Source organism: Castanea sativa, chromosome 5 (assembly GCF_040712315.1).
Source record: "Castanea sativa cultivar Marrone di Chiusa Pesio chromosome 5, ASM4071231v1".
Lineage (NCBI taxonomy): Eukaryota > Viridiplantae > Streptophyta > Magnoliopsida > Fagales > Fagaceae > Castanea > Castanea sativa.
Window position 1 is genome coordinate 8,065,545 of NC_134017.1, and position 16,501 is coordinate 8,082,045.

The window sequence follows — 16,501 nt, forward strand, 5'->3', positions numbered from 1 at the left end:
GTAAATAATAATTTTCCTAAGTTCAAATTCCGAAACAACCTCATGAATAGAATCCTCTACATTTCAGTAAGTGGCTCATTAACTAATTACTAATACAATTTGATAAGATTTATAAAATATTTTATCTATTTTGCATAAAATTATCAATTAATTCCAGGATATACTACTAGTAGTGTTTTAAAATAGTTTACTCAACTAAACTGCCAAGAGCAAGTATTTTCAACGGAAACCTTCAAATCTTTCTTCCCTCGTTATAACTATTGAAACTATATTAAAAAAAAAAAAAAAAACAATGTTTACTCAAATGGACACTTATAAAAACGCCACTAATCTACTTCTTCTAAAAAAAAAAAAAACCACTAATCTACTATTAATTGTCACATAAACCACCTAATCCACCATCATATATTCAAAATGGCACGTATACCCATTCTGTTAGTCTAAAATTACCACCAAAAAAAGAAAAATAGTACGGAGTAGCTCTATTTCCACTCTTTCATTTTCCGTTATTTCTAGAGCTCAAAGAGATCAGTTTGATCCTTTCATTTTCAATCGTACACTCATACAGATATTACTAGTATTAATTTTTTATTCAATCTTTTCATTTTTGTATATTTTAAAATAAAAATTTTGGTAGAATTAGTGTTTTTTTTTTTTTTTTTTACGTTACATTTGGTTACTTAGAAAAACATCTTGTGGCTGAAATAAAATCTAAAGAAGTTTAGAGGGTCAGTTTTGCATTTTCGCCTAAATTAAGTGCTTTAATGTGGCAACACCATAACCTCACATGAAAATGGACGGTTCACTTGTTCAGCAATTTATTGAAACTTTTCTTAAATTTTTTTCTTACTTTTCTGTTGAAGATTCTTTTTTAGATGAAAAAAAGGTAGTTGAAGACATTATTATTGATATTAGATATAACCGTTTTTACAAAATTAGTAATAAACTAAGGGAAATGCTAACGAATGCCCTAAGGGCATTGGTTAATAATTCATTTAAAGAAAGTTTTTATACGAAAATGAAATAAAGTAATTAATATTTTGACTGCTTTTTTCATTTCCCATAAAAGTGGTATTAAAACTTTCCTAAAATGAATTGTTAACTAATGCCCTAAGAGTATTCGTTAGCATGACCCATAAACTAATAATAACTGAAGATTGAAATGTAATATAAAATTCAATGGAAACTATATGAGGGTGTCAATAAGTTCATTAATGACTTTTTCCCCCTCTAAGCACCAATGAGATTTCTCAATACATTTAGTAAAACACTTAAAATTGAAAATCTATCAAAAAGCACGATGACATGTTCTAGAATTTATTAGGGTGATGCTTTTTCTTTTTCTTTTTTTCAAAAATATTCCTTGGAGTAACATATAGATGAAAGATGATTTAATTACACCTTAAATGGATCACAATTCTGTTACATATTGGCGTAAACTCTCATTAATAGGATCAATTACAAATATTTGTAATAAAAATTTAAATTTCTAAGGCTATGTAGCATCTTAAATTTTAAGGTAATATACATTTTACACTCTCAAAGTCTAGGGTCACTTTTAAATCGATTCATTAGCTTTAAAAACTTATAATTTACACCATTTACCATTACAATGATATCAATGTGTCAATTTCACCATAGTCCGTCACATATTTGTGGTTAACCCACCTAAAACAATATTGTGTTATATTTTCCTATTCAAAGTGATATCTCATCTTTTTTTGAGTGTATTAATGACAAGATTCAAATGAAAGTTGATAAAAATGGCAAATTGATATTATTTCAATAATTGATTGTGTAAATTATAAATTTATTTAATATATTTGGTGTATTACATCTTCTTCTCATATAAAAGATTGAATCCATATTAAGAATCACATTTATTTTAGAAAGAGGTGTAATATTCCATATTTAGGAAATAATTTCTCATGCAAATTGCATACTTTATAATTAATCAACCAATTTGAAGGCAATCTTAAATTGGGTTGTGTGAATGGCATTTTAGCATATCTTTTAAGATCAACATTTGCCCTTACCACATGAATTGGCGTATTTATGACCTTATGCCAATTACAAATAAAATCATTTGAAATCTTGAATCTTGTTGATCAAACATTGCATTACATATCCATGTTTGTAAATATAATGGGTGCATACAGGGTATCTTTAATTTTAGCCATTTGAATTTGATGGGGTATAATAAATAAAAAAATTATCAAGCAAGTCATTGACATAATTACCATGAATTGAAATCATGCTTCAATTTAAGAACCAAACCCTTGGTTTTTTGAATTTGTGATCATATTTAAGTACAATCCAAATTGGTTTTCAAAAGACCCTTAAAACTTTGGATCTTAAACTCATACATTCTCTCCTCCCTAACATATATATGCTAAATACGTGGATAATATTTCACTTTATAATGCACAATGGTTTACTTCAAAAGTCAAAAAAAAAAAAAGAAGGGACATCTTCACATGATTTAGGTAAAGAAATTCTTTAAACAAAAAAAAAAAAAATGTCTTGATAATATAAGTAATGCTTACATATGGTGCAGCTCTAATAGCCATCCTTATCCGATGAAGTTAATGAGCCAATTAGGAACATAGGTCTTGGCTTTCTATATAGTCTACAAAGCAAAAGAAAAGAGGAGGAAAAAAGAGTACTTTGCTCAGTGATTAGATGATATGATGTTATAATTTCAACACCTGGTCCTATGGCTGCATGAAATAGGTCACACCATGTGAGTCATCCACCATTATTGTGCTCACTTTTCTTGACTTTTGTGAATCGTATTTCACTATTCAACTATGCTTTTAAATGGCTAGTGGCACTTGGAAATGCTTAAGAGATAAGTAAGAAGAGGATAATTGAAGGTCTGTCCCTATCTACCTAGAAGAAAGTATTGAGTAACACGTGTGGAATTATTTACTAGCCAAATTGATTTATTTTATTTACTTGATAGCCACATTTTTCGTTTTAGGTTTGGCATGTTAGGCTTGGCATTTCCATGGGATCTTTGAGAAAAGATCCAGACTCTCGTAGTTTTTAATCATCCACAAAATCATTAACCAGACCCTAAATTGCATTATCTTTAAAATAATATAAGTAAACAAAAATTTGCATTACTTACTCGGCTTGTCTAGGCCCCAATCACTATCTCAGACACAGTGAGGCCCAATTGAACAAGAAGTTTGAACAAGAAATTTGCATTAAATTGTGTTTCTTTGGTTACCCAATTCTTTAGAGCCCGTTTGGTAGCAGTATTTAAGTATTGTTATTCAGTTTTCAGTGTTATGGAAATACGTGTTTGAGTGTTATAGAAATACATGTTAGAAGTATTATTGTTATTTAAACACTGAAAACTATTATTTAAACAACAGTGCCAAATATAGCCTAGTTTCTTGTTTACTTGCTATTGGTGGTTTAAAGATCATGTCTTTGTCAGTAGTACTAGCCCTTTTGCAGTGTTGGGGGATTCTTGATTGTTCTTAATTGTTAATTTTTTGTTTAGCGATAATTTGGGAATTCGAGCTCCCACCAGTTGGCAAATGTGTTTAAGGAACTTAGTATAACAACAACAAGAAGCATTAGTCTCAAATTTTGGGGTCGACTATGAATCCTTACCACAATAAACCAAGATAGATATACAATTGGGGATACCCCATTGAAGTGGTGGATGAGAACTTCAACTCAATAGAGAAAACTGAAAACAGAAGGAAAGAAGAAGAAATTCATTCTAGTAGCGGTCTTAGCAAATGAGAAATTTTACCCAAAATAGAGTTTCAAGTTGATAGACCATGACATGTCATTCTATTTCAAACCATTAGAATAATAAGTAAATAATTAGGTTCACCATTTTTTAATAGTTTAAACTTTTAGAACAACTAATAGTTCATCATAGTATTAAAGTAAGTGGTCTTAAGTTCAAATCTTATATCTACTTTACCTCCCATTTAAGAAAGTTAAAAATCACTTGTGTTGGATCCTACATGTTAAAAGGTAGTATAATCTCACACGTTAGAGGGAGTGTCATAATAATGATTAAAATATTAAATCTATAATTTCTTAACTGTATTAGCTTTTGGTATAAGTGGTAAGGTTGTTAATGTATGGTTGCAACCTCTTATTATTGAGGCTTAATATTTTTTACTCCTAAGATTGTTGAAGCCTCAGATTTATGAAGTGAGGTTACTTATTTGTGCCTTCCATGATTGTAGATCACTAAAATTGATTGAAAATTTTTATTTGTGAAAGCCATATATATCCACATTGTTATTTATGGGCATAGGCATGTCTGTAGGATGTATATCAATTAATTGATATACTCTAAATATATTATGTTCACTACTGTTGAGAGTGGACTAGTGGCCTTAGATCCTGGGTTCGAGTCATTTCCCCACTAGGGAAGCGGTGCTGCCCCTTATACTTCATAAAAATGAGGCCTTGCTCGGAGACGGTTAAGGGGTGCTACAATCCCCTCCTAACCATTTTTCTTTTCACCAAAAAAAAAAAATTTATGTTGTGTTTTTCTGTCAAATGACACTTTTGACATTTTTTTAGTTATCTGTAACTCACTACTTGGAATTATACAGCTTACATCTATGTTTATTTGGCTCTCAATAATTTCTTTGCTCTTATTCTCTTCTTCCATTTGCTTCCTTTGTATAATTTTGCATCTAAATCTGTTCATAATTGAGTTTGAGATAGGATACTTCTTTTTTTGTATACATTTTCTTCAAGTAGTATTCAGCATTGACATCGTCATGAAACCTCTTCCTCCAGCAATGACCTAAAATGTTTCCTGCTACTTGAACTTCTTCATTTTCACTCAGTTCTTTGGTGAGTTTTGATTTCTTTGTGCCTTTTATGGTTAGCCCCCCACCCCCACCCCCCATGGCGGCTTTTCTCTCTTTTATTTCTCTTCTTCTAATAATTTGTTTCTTTCACAGAACCTAGAGTTGTGAAATTTTTGCATCACAATGATTTATATCTTGGTTTCGATCATTTCAAACAATAGCTATCTTGGTCTCACAATTGCACCCAAGTTCTTTGAAAGTCAAAGAAAATGTCATGCAATCGTTCCTTTGTTGCGTTTCACTTCCATTAATGAATTGATGATTGTTACAGACTAAGAAATTTTTATGTGTAATGTAGTTTATGTGATTTGTTGCATTGCAAATCCAAAAGGTATAGCAAATGCCTAGAAATCGTTGATAGGACAGGAAAAGAAAGCTTGTTGTGTTCTTTGAAAGGGAGAAAAAGGAAAAGAAAGAGGTAGGGGATTTTGAAAGGCAGTTGAAGTTTTTTTTTTTTTTTGGTAGATGAACAAAAGGCAGTTGAAGACATTATTAATGATTTTAGATGTAACCATTTTTAAAAATGAATAATAATAAATGAAGATTGAAAATGTAATCTAAAAAAATTTAGTGGGAACCCCATCTTCAAAATTCATAACTTTGCGAATGGATTTGCATCATGAGGTATGTCATGAGGTATATGAGGGTTTCGATAAGTTCACTAGTGACTTCTAAATTCTCTAAGAACTAATGAGATTTCTCAATACATTACCAAGTGTTGTGAATTCTCTACAACTGTTTGCGTTCCTTGGCTGAAACCAAAATGATCATGTTATGCAGCATAACAATAATTTACTACTACACGCTTGAAAAGACTAGATGGTTTTGCCCTAGATCCTTTTAAATTGGAAAAAATTATGCAATTTTCATCATTCCATTAAGAAACAAGAGAAGCTATTCTAAACTTCATTTATCTTCTTATTATTACCATTCTAACCCATTTGAGCAAAGTTTTTCTATTGGAAATTTATATAACGTGACTCAAAGGACGCATATCTTGTTGATGCACAACAAAAATTGTATACAATAGTTACTCGGCTAGAGCCATTAAGTGGTCAAGTCTTTTTTGTTTTTGAGAAACCAGACAAGAAGACTAGGCTTTTATTGAATTTTATCTTGTATAGAAAAAAAAAAAAAAAAAAGACACTTATTAGCATGACCTTTTATTTATTATTCATGTACCTTTTATTTATTTATTTTATGTCATAATCAAGTTCATGTTTTTCATGGATTTACACGGCAACATGAGCAAAGTGAATTTTACTCCGTTTCGGTGATATTGTTTTCCTAGTAGGCTAATGCTGTACATATCCATTTTTTATAACTTCAATTGCCTTGTATTTAGGCAACTCAATTGATAGTGCAATGTGGTATTTGAAAAAGAACTTAATGAACATCAAATAACAAGGAGGCAATATCCTTAGGTGGATCGTTGAGCCACACCTGGGTACCCCGACTGCCTTTAGCTTTTTTTGCTAAAGCATCAGCAACACAGTTACAAGAACAACGAGCATGATTGAAAACAGAGGACTGAAAAACCATAGCTTGACAGCGAATGTCTTCAATGACGACTCCATAGGTTGATAATCCAGCACTACCTTGATTTAAAGCATTGATAACCGTGGCTGAATCCCCTTCAAAAATTACTCTCTTAAGACCAATCTCAGCAGCAAATTCGACAGCTTATTGACACGCTAAGATTTCCATATCAGCAACGGTATAAGACAGCAGCACAGAGATAGACAACGCGCCAACAAATTCACCTTTCCAGTCTCTGACAACGACTCCAGTTCCAGCCGAATTTGTAGCTCTGAATATTGCAGCATCAAAGTTGACTTTGTGCTGGTTTAGCTCCAGAGGGCGCCATTGTTGCAGGATGGGGGAGCGATCCACCACCAGGTCCAGTTCTTGAGTAGCCAAGAAATCTTGCAGCAAGTTACCCGCCAATGAGATGATATGAGCCGAAGGTGCACTAGTCGGCCAAAATGGATAGCGTTTCTCCAATTCCACAAGAACCAAGCTGATATAGCAAACACCTCCTTCTGTAATCTTCCTGAACCTGCAAAAACTGAGAGAGTAAGTCACAAAAATTCAGGGGTTGGGGGGCACTCGATTGGTGGAAGCATTGGACTGAGCTCCAAGTACTCTCAACATCCTTGAAAGACCAGATGGCATGCAACGGATCTTCTGGGCAGAGTTGGCAAAGTTCACACTTATCAGAGGACGTAAGAGGTTGCTCATAGTTAGCAGAGTGTCATTTCAAGCTCGCCAAATGAAATGTTTAATCTTGTTAGGAACCCGTAGCCTCCAAACTCCCTTCCAAAGATGTTTTTGAGTATCCACATTCGAGCTTCCTGCTTTGACTGACAGCATCACTGGAAACAAGGAGCTTATAGGCGCTGCTTGTGGTGAACAAACCCAATGGGGAGTAAGCCCAAGCAATTTTATCTGGAGGGCAGTGACGACTCAGTGGAATACCCAGGATAGCAGAAGCTTCATGAGGCAAGAAAAGTTGGTCTCAAGCAATTTTATATGGTCAAGTCAATTGCTCTTATTTGCTTTAACAGGAATTTACTCAAAGAAACAAATCTCTTATGTAATGTCTTAAAATATAAATGAATGCACACTGACATATGCCCAAGGCTTAAATAAGTCCAAAAAAGGTATAAAGATAACATTTTTTCTGGTTTGGTTTTTAGATACAATAATGTCAGAATGGTTGGCTATTAGTAGAGTCCAAAAATGTCTATAAGATTAGAAAGCAAGAGTAGCCAGGGCCCCAAGATCTGCAATGACTCTCTTATGCACAACATACATAACCACTAGTGTTCACCAACTTCCAAGCACTTGTGGTCTTCAATCAGCACAAAAATTTGCCAAGGGACTTTCTTTCTCAAAAAGAGGTCCTCCACTCTAGATATTGTTCAAATAAGTCTGCAAAAATCAAGCTGTATAGCCTCAGTTAATGTTTTTTGCACAGCCAGGCATCTAGTTACATGCCATTTAGTTGCATATGGAAGAACTGCAACAGCTTGCCATCACATGATTTGGCTTCATAGCCAAAACCACCCCATCCACACCATCTCTGCTGGTGTCCCTCAATTGTCAACATCCACAACCCTTCAGAGCTCAATACACTTGCCTTGGTACTTTCCTGCAGTCACTTCGATCTGCCTGATGTGCAATAGAGGCTTATGCATACCTGCAAAACAAAGCATTATCACTTCTTAAGCACACTCTTTTGCACCCTTAAACATCAATCTATACAAATTTGGATTGTCCATCCATTGAGCCAACCACTGCTTCAAAGAGCAAGGAGAAATTAACTCAGTTCCAAGGCTCAAATATAACCCAAACAAGATAGCATGAGCACTTAAGGGATAAAAGATCCATGTTTTCCTCTGCCTCATTGCATAAGACACACTGTCACTCACTATGTTTCGTTTCACTATTTTGATTTGATGAGTAAGTCTTCATGCGTTCCACACAAAAATTATTAACTTCAAAGGAAGCTTCAATCCCCACAAACATGTCTCCTATAATCTAAGTTCTCCTACTTTCAATGGCAGCTAATTTTAACGTTATATCATTGAGGCCATATCAGCTTATCTATAGCTCCTTGCCTTGAGATAGGGGTGACTAAAATTTGACCACACACCTCAGGAGAGTATCACTCCCTAACCTGGTACTGTTTCCAAGTCGAAGTGTCAAGATGACTTTAAATTCCTATTAACAGATGCTGATTGCTTTGAATGACAAAAAATATAAGATTTTCAAGAAATGAATGACAATGATTATGAAAGCTTAACATCTTTCCACTATGATTATGATACATCCTTCTAAATAATAAACCCAATGGGAATAAGATGAGAAAACTTTAATTCTAGATGTAATACAGCAATGATAGCAAGTAAAACAAGAAGGCTTACCAATCTAAGCACTAAGCAGGCTACCTTCTACAACTTTCAACCTTGTCAACACAGTTGTTTGCCTTCTCGAGTTTGATTAAAGTAAAGATGAATATGTCTCAGATGACAAGCTTAGTAATATATAATCAAGTTTGTTGTATGGTCAGGTTCTCTACCGTCTATTGCTGTCCTTTTAATTTAAATTCTAGTTAGGTCTCTTTGCTGGTGTGGGGTGTAAAGGAACCCAAGTGGGCATTTGGGCCTTTTGGGCTGTAGCAAGGAGGGCCGATCTGCTTTTGATCTAAGAATTTGTTAGTACTACGAATCGGCCCATACGCCGAGGGTCCGAGGATACAGCCGAGGGTGAGTTTCTCCTCGGACAGATCCAAGAGAACTTGGAGATTCACTACGAAGGGCAAGGCAGAATTCTGGAAGGATTGTTGGTTAAAAGGGGGAAACCTTGAGCCTTCGAGGTACACCGGTGTTAGAAAAATACCAAAAGCAAAGGCTGCCACCTCCACATTAAAGACTCTGCACCTACCTCCCTAGCCGCATTAATGGGGAAGTGACTCCTAAACAGTAGAACTGAAACTTCTGGTCACTATTCAAAGGCACTAAGAAAAGAAATATCTAGGGGGGAGGAGGTTTGAGCAACACGTGGATAAAGTATCAGGAAAAGAAGTATTTAAGGGGGATGAACGCCAAAGAAATTGGGGGGGGGCCAAGAAACAAAAAAAGAAATTAAGAATTGTAATCTTTGAGAAAGAAAGAGAAATAATACAGAGAGGGTCCTCGGCTTACGTCCGAGGAGGTCTATTTGCAATTATCATTTATTATTTACAAGTGTTTGTAACTTTTAGCCTGTTATCAAGTTCTCAGTACTTCTAACCTAGGTTTCAAGCCCACACTCTACAAATTTCATTGTTTAAGGCTCATTGGGCCTAAGCCCGTAGTTGTCTTTGGGTCCAAGTGCAATTGTGCACTTACAACTGGGTATAATCTAATTAAGGTACAATTTGGAGATAGGACTTTTGGTTTGTTTCAACTCTGCCTGGTATGGTAATGATCTGAAATGGGTATGGATAGCCTTAAGCCAATAATTTGATTCAGAGTGAAAGTTTTAGAAAGGTGGAAAAACTTTCAAGTACATTAAAAGGCAAAAGCACAAAAATCTTATGGTAAAAACTTACATAATTAAGACTTTTAAACTGCGAATTTTACATAATTCATGTTTTAGCAACCGTGTTCTTTTAAACTCGATCAAGGTCTCATCAATGCTTCTACACAAGCAATACATAGGTGATAGGACAATGATGTGAATGATGATTCCCTTACAATCCAGAACAAAAGCTGCACATAGCTGAGGCCATTTAGTACTACTTACTATTCCATATTCTATTATCATAAATCACTTATTCATCAAGGCATGCCTAACAATTGAGCAATATATAGTCATTCAAAACATGTAGTGGTGACAGATAAATCAAAATTAAATGCTTTTAGCATAAAAGATTGTCTCCGGTGAGAGCTTTTTAATTAGTTGTTTATCACATACCTGTTTACATATAGGTACAAAAGCTTAGCTTCCTAATTATGATAGCTTAAGCAAATTACCAAAACCGCTACTGTGTAGATATAGATCCTTTTCAGTTTACCCATGAATCAATTGAGTTGAACCACAAATCACATTAGTATCCTACTTTGAAAAGAATAAAATAAAATTCAGAGCAGATATATATATATATATATATATATATATATATATATATATATATATATATATATATATATAGACTAATTGTTGTAATTGTGATTTATACATGAGTTCACATATATAATTTGTAAAGATGGAAAATTCAATAAAACTTTAATCAAGAAGAAAGATAGTAACTTATGGGCAAACAAGAGAAAAAAATTGATTTAGATTAAAGACAAGGAGTTCAACAATCTTCAATGATGCCCCTTTTTGGAATAAGTGTAAATAACGAAGCTAAGCAATATATGATTTAGAATTTAAAATCAAATCAAACAAAAGTACAAATATATACCAAAAGATAAAACAAATAGCAATTAATTTGGATTCATTGACTTACAGAGTATTTGAACCCAATTTCCAATTCCATCTAGATTCCTGCTAATCATTGATCTCCTCACCACATTCGAAGTATTCCTCACAATCAGAATCACCGAGGAGCCTTTCAATCCTTTTTGGTTGTGGCGCATCATTAGAGCTTCCTTCTCCGCTAGGTCCAACACCTTCGTAATCGACACTAATTCGCTTTGCTTTTTTACCTTCCACTACCACTGCTGAATTGTCGAAATTATGACGAAGGACATCCAAGTCCTCATAAGGAATGATGCTGGTGTTGCTACTTTGAGCCATAGTTCGGTTGAGTTCTTCCATGTCTTTCTTGTATACCATTCGGAACCCGCATTTCTTCACATCCGTGCCTGAACCATTAGTTTTAATTTTAATGCCAATTTGAGTCAATTCATTTGCTTCACATTCGTTCAGTAATTTTATGTCCTTCTCGTTGAAGTACTGAGGAAGCAAATAAAATAGCCAAATATGATCTGATAATAAACCATCTGATGGTACTAATCCAAGCATGAAACCATCGCTTACTTCAGAAGACATTACTTTTCCATTTGCTATGAACTGACAAGATCGTACAAATTTGAAACGAGAAGAAAGTACAACGCAAACATCAATCCCCATCCAGTCATGACACAAATGAGAAGAAGGTTCTTTTATATTCACTTCAGCCCCAATACTTTGATGGATAAACCACTTCGGAATTACAGTTCCAGAAATAATCATGTCATATCTCCAATTGTACTCTTGAAAGTCATATCTACGGGGACGAAAGAGTCCCTAAAACATAAAAAGCAAGTTGTTTATAACACACAGAGAGAGAGAGAGAGAGAGAGAGAGAGAGACCTGATGGTGCTTTCTTATCACAGCCAAAAAGATGTCAATGAAATCTTGATTTTCAGCCAATTTACTGCAATTTGAAAGATAAAGCTCTCCCTTACAAAAAGAATTAGGTTTTCGGAGATCTGGTACCATTTCCAGTGAGGTACAACCATCTCCCCAAATTCGTACGATATCTACTGGAAGATTTAGCAATGATCGAAGACTCGTGCAATTCTTCAAATGCATTTGTTCCAACTTACATAGTCGACTGATGCTATCAGGAAGGCAAACAAAACTATTCCCACTTAGATCTATTTCTTCTAAAGAGAATAAGCAACCAATATCATTAGGGATTTCCCTGAGATTGCAGTCTCGTAGATTCAATTTAGTCAAAGAACACAAACCCGATAGAGAGGACAACCTCGCGGGATTTGCAATTTTTGGCCTTGAAGAAAAAGGGAGGAGATCATACCAAGATGTAGAGTTAAATGATGATAACCCTTTACATCCACTGAAAGATAGCACTTTAAGATTTTTTAAGAGAGCAATGGAAGAAGGCACCTCTGTTATGGCAGTTCCACTCACATCCAGCTCCTCTACACTTTCAGCGTTACCCACATTCTCAGGCAATCTATCAAGTCTTGAGCATCCCGAAATATTCAGGTCTTTAAGCAACTTCAAATTAAAAATGACGCTTGGTAGACACGTAAGACTTTTGCAATCTCTTACGTCCAATAAAACAAGGCTAGTCAAATGCCCAATTGATGTTGGTAGTTTAGTAATAGCAGTTCCATCCAAATAAAGCTTCAATACACGTTGCATGTTTTCTCCAAATTCTGGAATCTTTTTTAGTTTTGAGCAACCAGAAAGAATAAGATCCTCAAGAAACTCCATTTCAAACTTGCTTGGAAGAGTTTTGACATTGACATTTACACAGCCTTTTAGATTGAGACGAGTAAGTCTATTATGAACCCAAGTTGAAGGGTGGATCTCACGTAAATTTAAACAATCTTCAAGAACCATTTCTTTAAGATTTGGGACTCTGATCAAATCAGGGGTCTCTTTAAGGTTTGTAGACCCATTCATTTGGATGATTTTCAACTTCTCAAAAGACTATTAAAAGCAACAAAAAAAAAGAACAATTAGCTTCAACAAATACCTACAATTTAATGGAACTTAAATATAAACAAGTACAAGGATGCTTAAATTACCTTTGCTCCTTTCCAAAGTTGTTCAATGCGGCTACCACACATGTAAAGTTCAACAAGCTCACTTGATTGGAAATTCAATGGCAAAGATTTTGAAGGGTACCCACTCCACTCAAGAAATCTTAAGCTAATAGGAAGATGTTTGGGTTCGTGGAGAAGTTGAACATTACTAATTCTGAGCAATTTAAGATGATGCATCTTTGAAAATGAATCAGGATTCCAATATGCCTCTTTTGATTCAGGCAACTTTAGGACTATGCCTTGAATTGCTTCTGTTCCCTAATAATAATGAACAAAAGGGATTAGAGAATTGCAAAATGTATGACTACCAAAGCTACTATAATTTGAACATAAATAATATAATAGGGTATGTGCTCAAGTTTTTATATAACCTCTTACCATATTATTTGTTAGTACATTGTTAATGTCTTCAAATAACCACAAAATGCTACGTTTTCCAGGCTCTTCAGGGCATTCTTCATGAATTATTTTCCTGGCCATGTCTTGTAGTAAATCATGCATCCACACTTTAAAGTCTTCTATTTTTATAAGAGATTTATCAACTAGAACCTCTAATCCAACATCAGGGTAAAGGCCAAAATAATTTAGTTTCTCTACTACACTATTTTTTTCCTCATGGTTAAAGAAAAATGCAATATATAGGAATATTTTTTTCTCCGTTTCGTGTAGTCCATCATAACTTATTTTAAGTGCTTGGAGAATTGCACCTTCAGGATATTCTTTTATCCTAATTAATGTACTTTTCCATTGATTGATGCTTCTACTGAACAAAAAGGAACCCAAAATCTCAATAGCTAAAGGAAGGCCTTTGGTATATTGTACGACATCTTTGGATAGCTCTAGATAATCTTTGGGAGGATGGCCATTTTTAAAAGCTTTTAAACTCAAAAGATGAAGAGCTTCATCATCACTCAATCCTTCAGCTTCGAATATTTCATCCACTTCAAGTATACGTAGTAAATGTTTGTCCCTTGTTGTTATGATAACTCTACTACCAGAACCAAACCAATTATGCTTCCCAACTAACTTTTTCAACTGGTCTAATTGATTTATATCATCAAGAACGATAAGAATTCTTTTATGACGTAATCTATTCTTGATCACGAAAACTCCCTCGTCAACATCTTGTATACTCATACTTTCATTTAATATTTTTCTAATAAGTTGTTGTTGCAATGGAATTAAACCATCTTTTTCACAAACCTCCCTAACATTAGGGAGAAAGCAACAACCTTCAAACTTGTTTGAAACCATACGAAAAACAACTCTAGCAAGAGTTGTTTTACCTATTCCCCCCATCCCCCAAACCCCTATAATGCGAACATCATCAGACCCTATAGCCAAACATGACTCCAATTCCTTCACTCGAGATTCTATTCCTACTAGGTCTTCAGTATCTTCTAAGAATTCATAACTCAATTTTTGCCATAACTCCCCCACAATATTTTGGATAAGTTGTGCCTCAGACCTGCAATGAAGAGAGAATGATATCTAGTGAGTACCACGCACAAATAGGACCAAAAAAGAAAGTAGACATACAATGTTCTATTCTGTTGGTTAAACCAAGAAAAAGTAAATAACTTGGTGCAAGAGAAATTTGAAAGAAATACAAGATGTAAATTAGTTAGATCAAGTAAAAATAAAAAAGAAGTGTGAACATCTTTGTTGCTTTACTTAAAGTTCAAAACAAGGCTTAAGATAAGAAGAGTATTTATTTGAAGTTTGAACATCTAAAAGCAAGTAATATGTCAAATTGGATTACCTATCCTGTAGGTGCCACCCTTTGAGATTTGCCACTTCTTCTAAAGCAACTTTCCATGTTTGCACTTTCTCTATATCGTCCTTGAAACGTTCTTCATGTTTAAAAAAGGCTTGGGCAAAGACGCCTGTTTGTTTTCGTACATCAGATGGGTCCACATCATAAAATATTGGCAAAACAGTCGTGATCGTCTCTTTCAGGCATCCAATTATCTTTGTAAGTTCATCCAAGCACCATGTTGATGACGCAAAGTTTCTTGAGAGAATGACAATTGTAAATCTCGATTCTTTTATTGCTTTCAAGAGCTCCGGTGAAATAGATTTTCCTATCTCAAGATTTTCCTCGTCTCTAAAGGTAACTATGCCCCTTTGTTTCAAAGCAACATATAGATGGTCTGTAAAACTAGTGCGGGTGTCCTCACCTCTAAAACTAAGAAAGACATCATATTTCCACCGAGGTGTTGAAGAGGAAAATGATGACGAAGAGGAGGCCTTCTGAGAGCTAATGGAAGACATTGGAAATATGTTGGCGGCAAGTATTGAACTACAATAAAGAAAAATATATAAATAAATAAATAAAAGAGGTAGTTTTCAAATAAAATTGACAGAAAAAGTAAAAGAAAAAAAATTAGAGAAAAAAGGAAATATTTGATATGGATGTTTTATTTTAAGGAGGGAGTGAAAGGATAGAAAAAAGAGGTGGACGTGTATAAATTGAAACCTTATGGATTTGAGAAATGAATTTGCAGTAGTGATTGTAAAGCTCAAAAATATCTTAGAAACAACACATGATTCAACTCCTATTATATAATTTCTTTTTTAATAAAGGAATGACTATTATTTTTTCTTTTGTTTGTGAGTATGTGAAAGAGAGACGAAAGACATTAATAAAATAAACTAAGGTCACAACAATCTTTCCACTACACTCAATTTGCTAATTACCTCGCACCATTTAATTTAATTTTTTTAAAATAATAAGACGAAAAAAAACAAGCTATTGGCAACGATCCTAGCCTTACTGGACATTCACACATCCTCTGTTTTCAGTGAAGTCAACATTTTTTGTTTGTTTATTTTTTATACGAAGTAGATAACTCACGTTATTATGATTATTATTTATGCAGAAATTTATTTAACTAACGTTAAATTATTACAAAAGCATCCTCTGTGTTTGTAATTTAACAATCACAGTTCGTATAAGACTAGACAAATTCAGATACTATAAAACAAAAGGTCAAAACCCAGTACAAAAAAATCTGTATGTTCCTCCTCCCCTTTCCCTCTGCTTTCTCATCATCCAAAAGAGAAATCGAAACATATAGATAAATATAAAAAGAATGAAAGAAAGAAATAAAACAGAGAATTCACACAAAACATTGCATAAGAGAAGAGATAGGACCTTGAGGATGCGAGTAGGCTTGAACGATTTGGTGGTAGAAAAAACTGTGTGTGCTCAGTTTGAGAGAGAAAAAAAAAATAGAGTGACAATAATTGAAGAGAAACACTATTATAGATAAAGTTGGAGAGTCAAGGAAAGTTGTATGAACTATGAAGCTTCGTCATTGGAATTGCTTTTACTCGTGGGACTGAATAATTCATCTTAGTTTTATTTTAGTTTATTGGCTTTTTTTTTTAGTCGGAAGATTCCTCTCCATTATGTTCAACAGTCTACAGAGAAAACGAAAAGAGGAGGAAAAAGAAAAAGAAAAAGAGTACTTTGCCCATGTGAGTCATCCACCATTATTAAACTCACCTTTCTTCACTTCTGTATATCTTATTTTACTGTTGAACTATGCTTTTAAAGAGCTGTTGGCACTTGGAAATGCTTAA

The 16,501-nt window shown here is 34.1% G+C and overlaps 1 protein-coding gene across 2 annotated transcripts; it reads right to left on the reverse strand.

Moving 5' to 3' along the window:
• Positions 1-6,152: 6,152 nt before the first annotated feature.
• Positions 6,153-16,277, reverse strand: LOC142636764 (TMV resistance protein N-like). 2 transcript variants are annotated; one of them, XM_075811057.1, is made up of 7 exons: positions 16,071-16,277; positions 14,676-15,215; positions 13,292-14,381; positions 12,896-13,171; positions 11,709-12,797; positions 10,861-11,642; positions 6,154-8,061 (listed from the first exon to the last, which is right to left on the reverse strand). In XM_075811057.1, the coding sequence occupies exons 2-6, from the start codon at positions 15,185-15,187 to the stop codon at positions 10,902-10,904; spliced, it is 3,708 nt and encodes a 1,235-aa protein (XP_075667172.1). In that variant the 5' UTR covers positions 15,188-15,215; positions 16,071-16,277; the 3' UTR covers positions 6,154-8,061; positions 10,861-10,901. The 2 variants fall into 2 exon arrangements, with proteins under 2 accessions (XP_075667173.1, XP_075667172.1); XM_075811058.1 differs by lacking the exon at positions 16,071-16,277 and having other exon boundaries at positions 6,153-8,061; positions 14,676-15,211.
• Between the last annotated feature and the right edge of the window lie 224 nt (positions 16,278-16,501).

Bases quoted from the DNA above. Each gene is read 5' to 3' on its own strand.
- LOC142636764 (XM_075811058.1), bottom strand. From the start codon at position 15,187: ATGTCTTCCATTAGCTCTCAGAAGGCCTCCTCTTCGTCATCATTTTCC. The intron at 12,798-12,895 runs GTAATTTAAGCA...TGCTTTTAATAG, and splicing joins AACTTTGGAAAGGAGCAAAG to TCTTTTGAGAAGTTGAAAAT. The intron at 11,643-11,708 runs GTCTCTCTCTCT...TTTATGTTTTAG, and splicing joins TGATAAGAAAGCACCATCAG to GGACTCTTTCGTCCCCGTAG.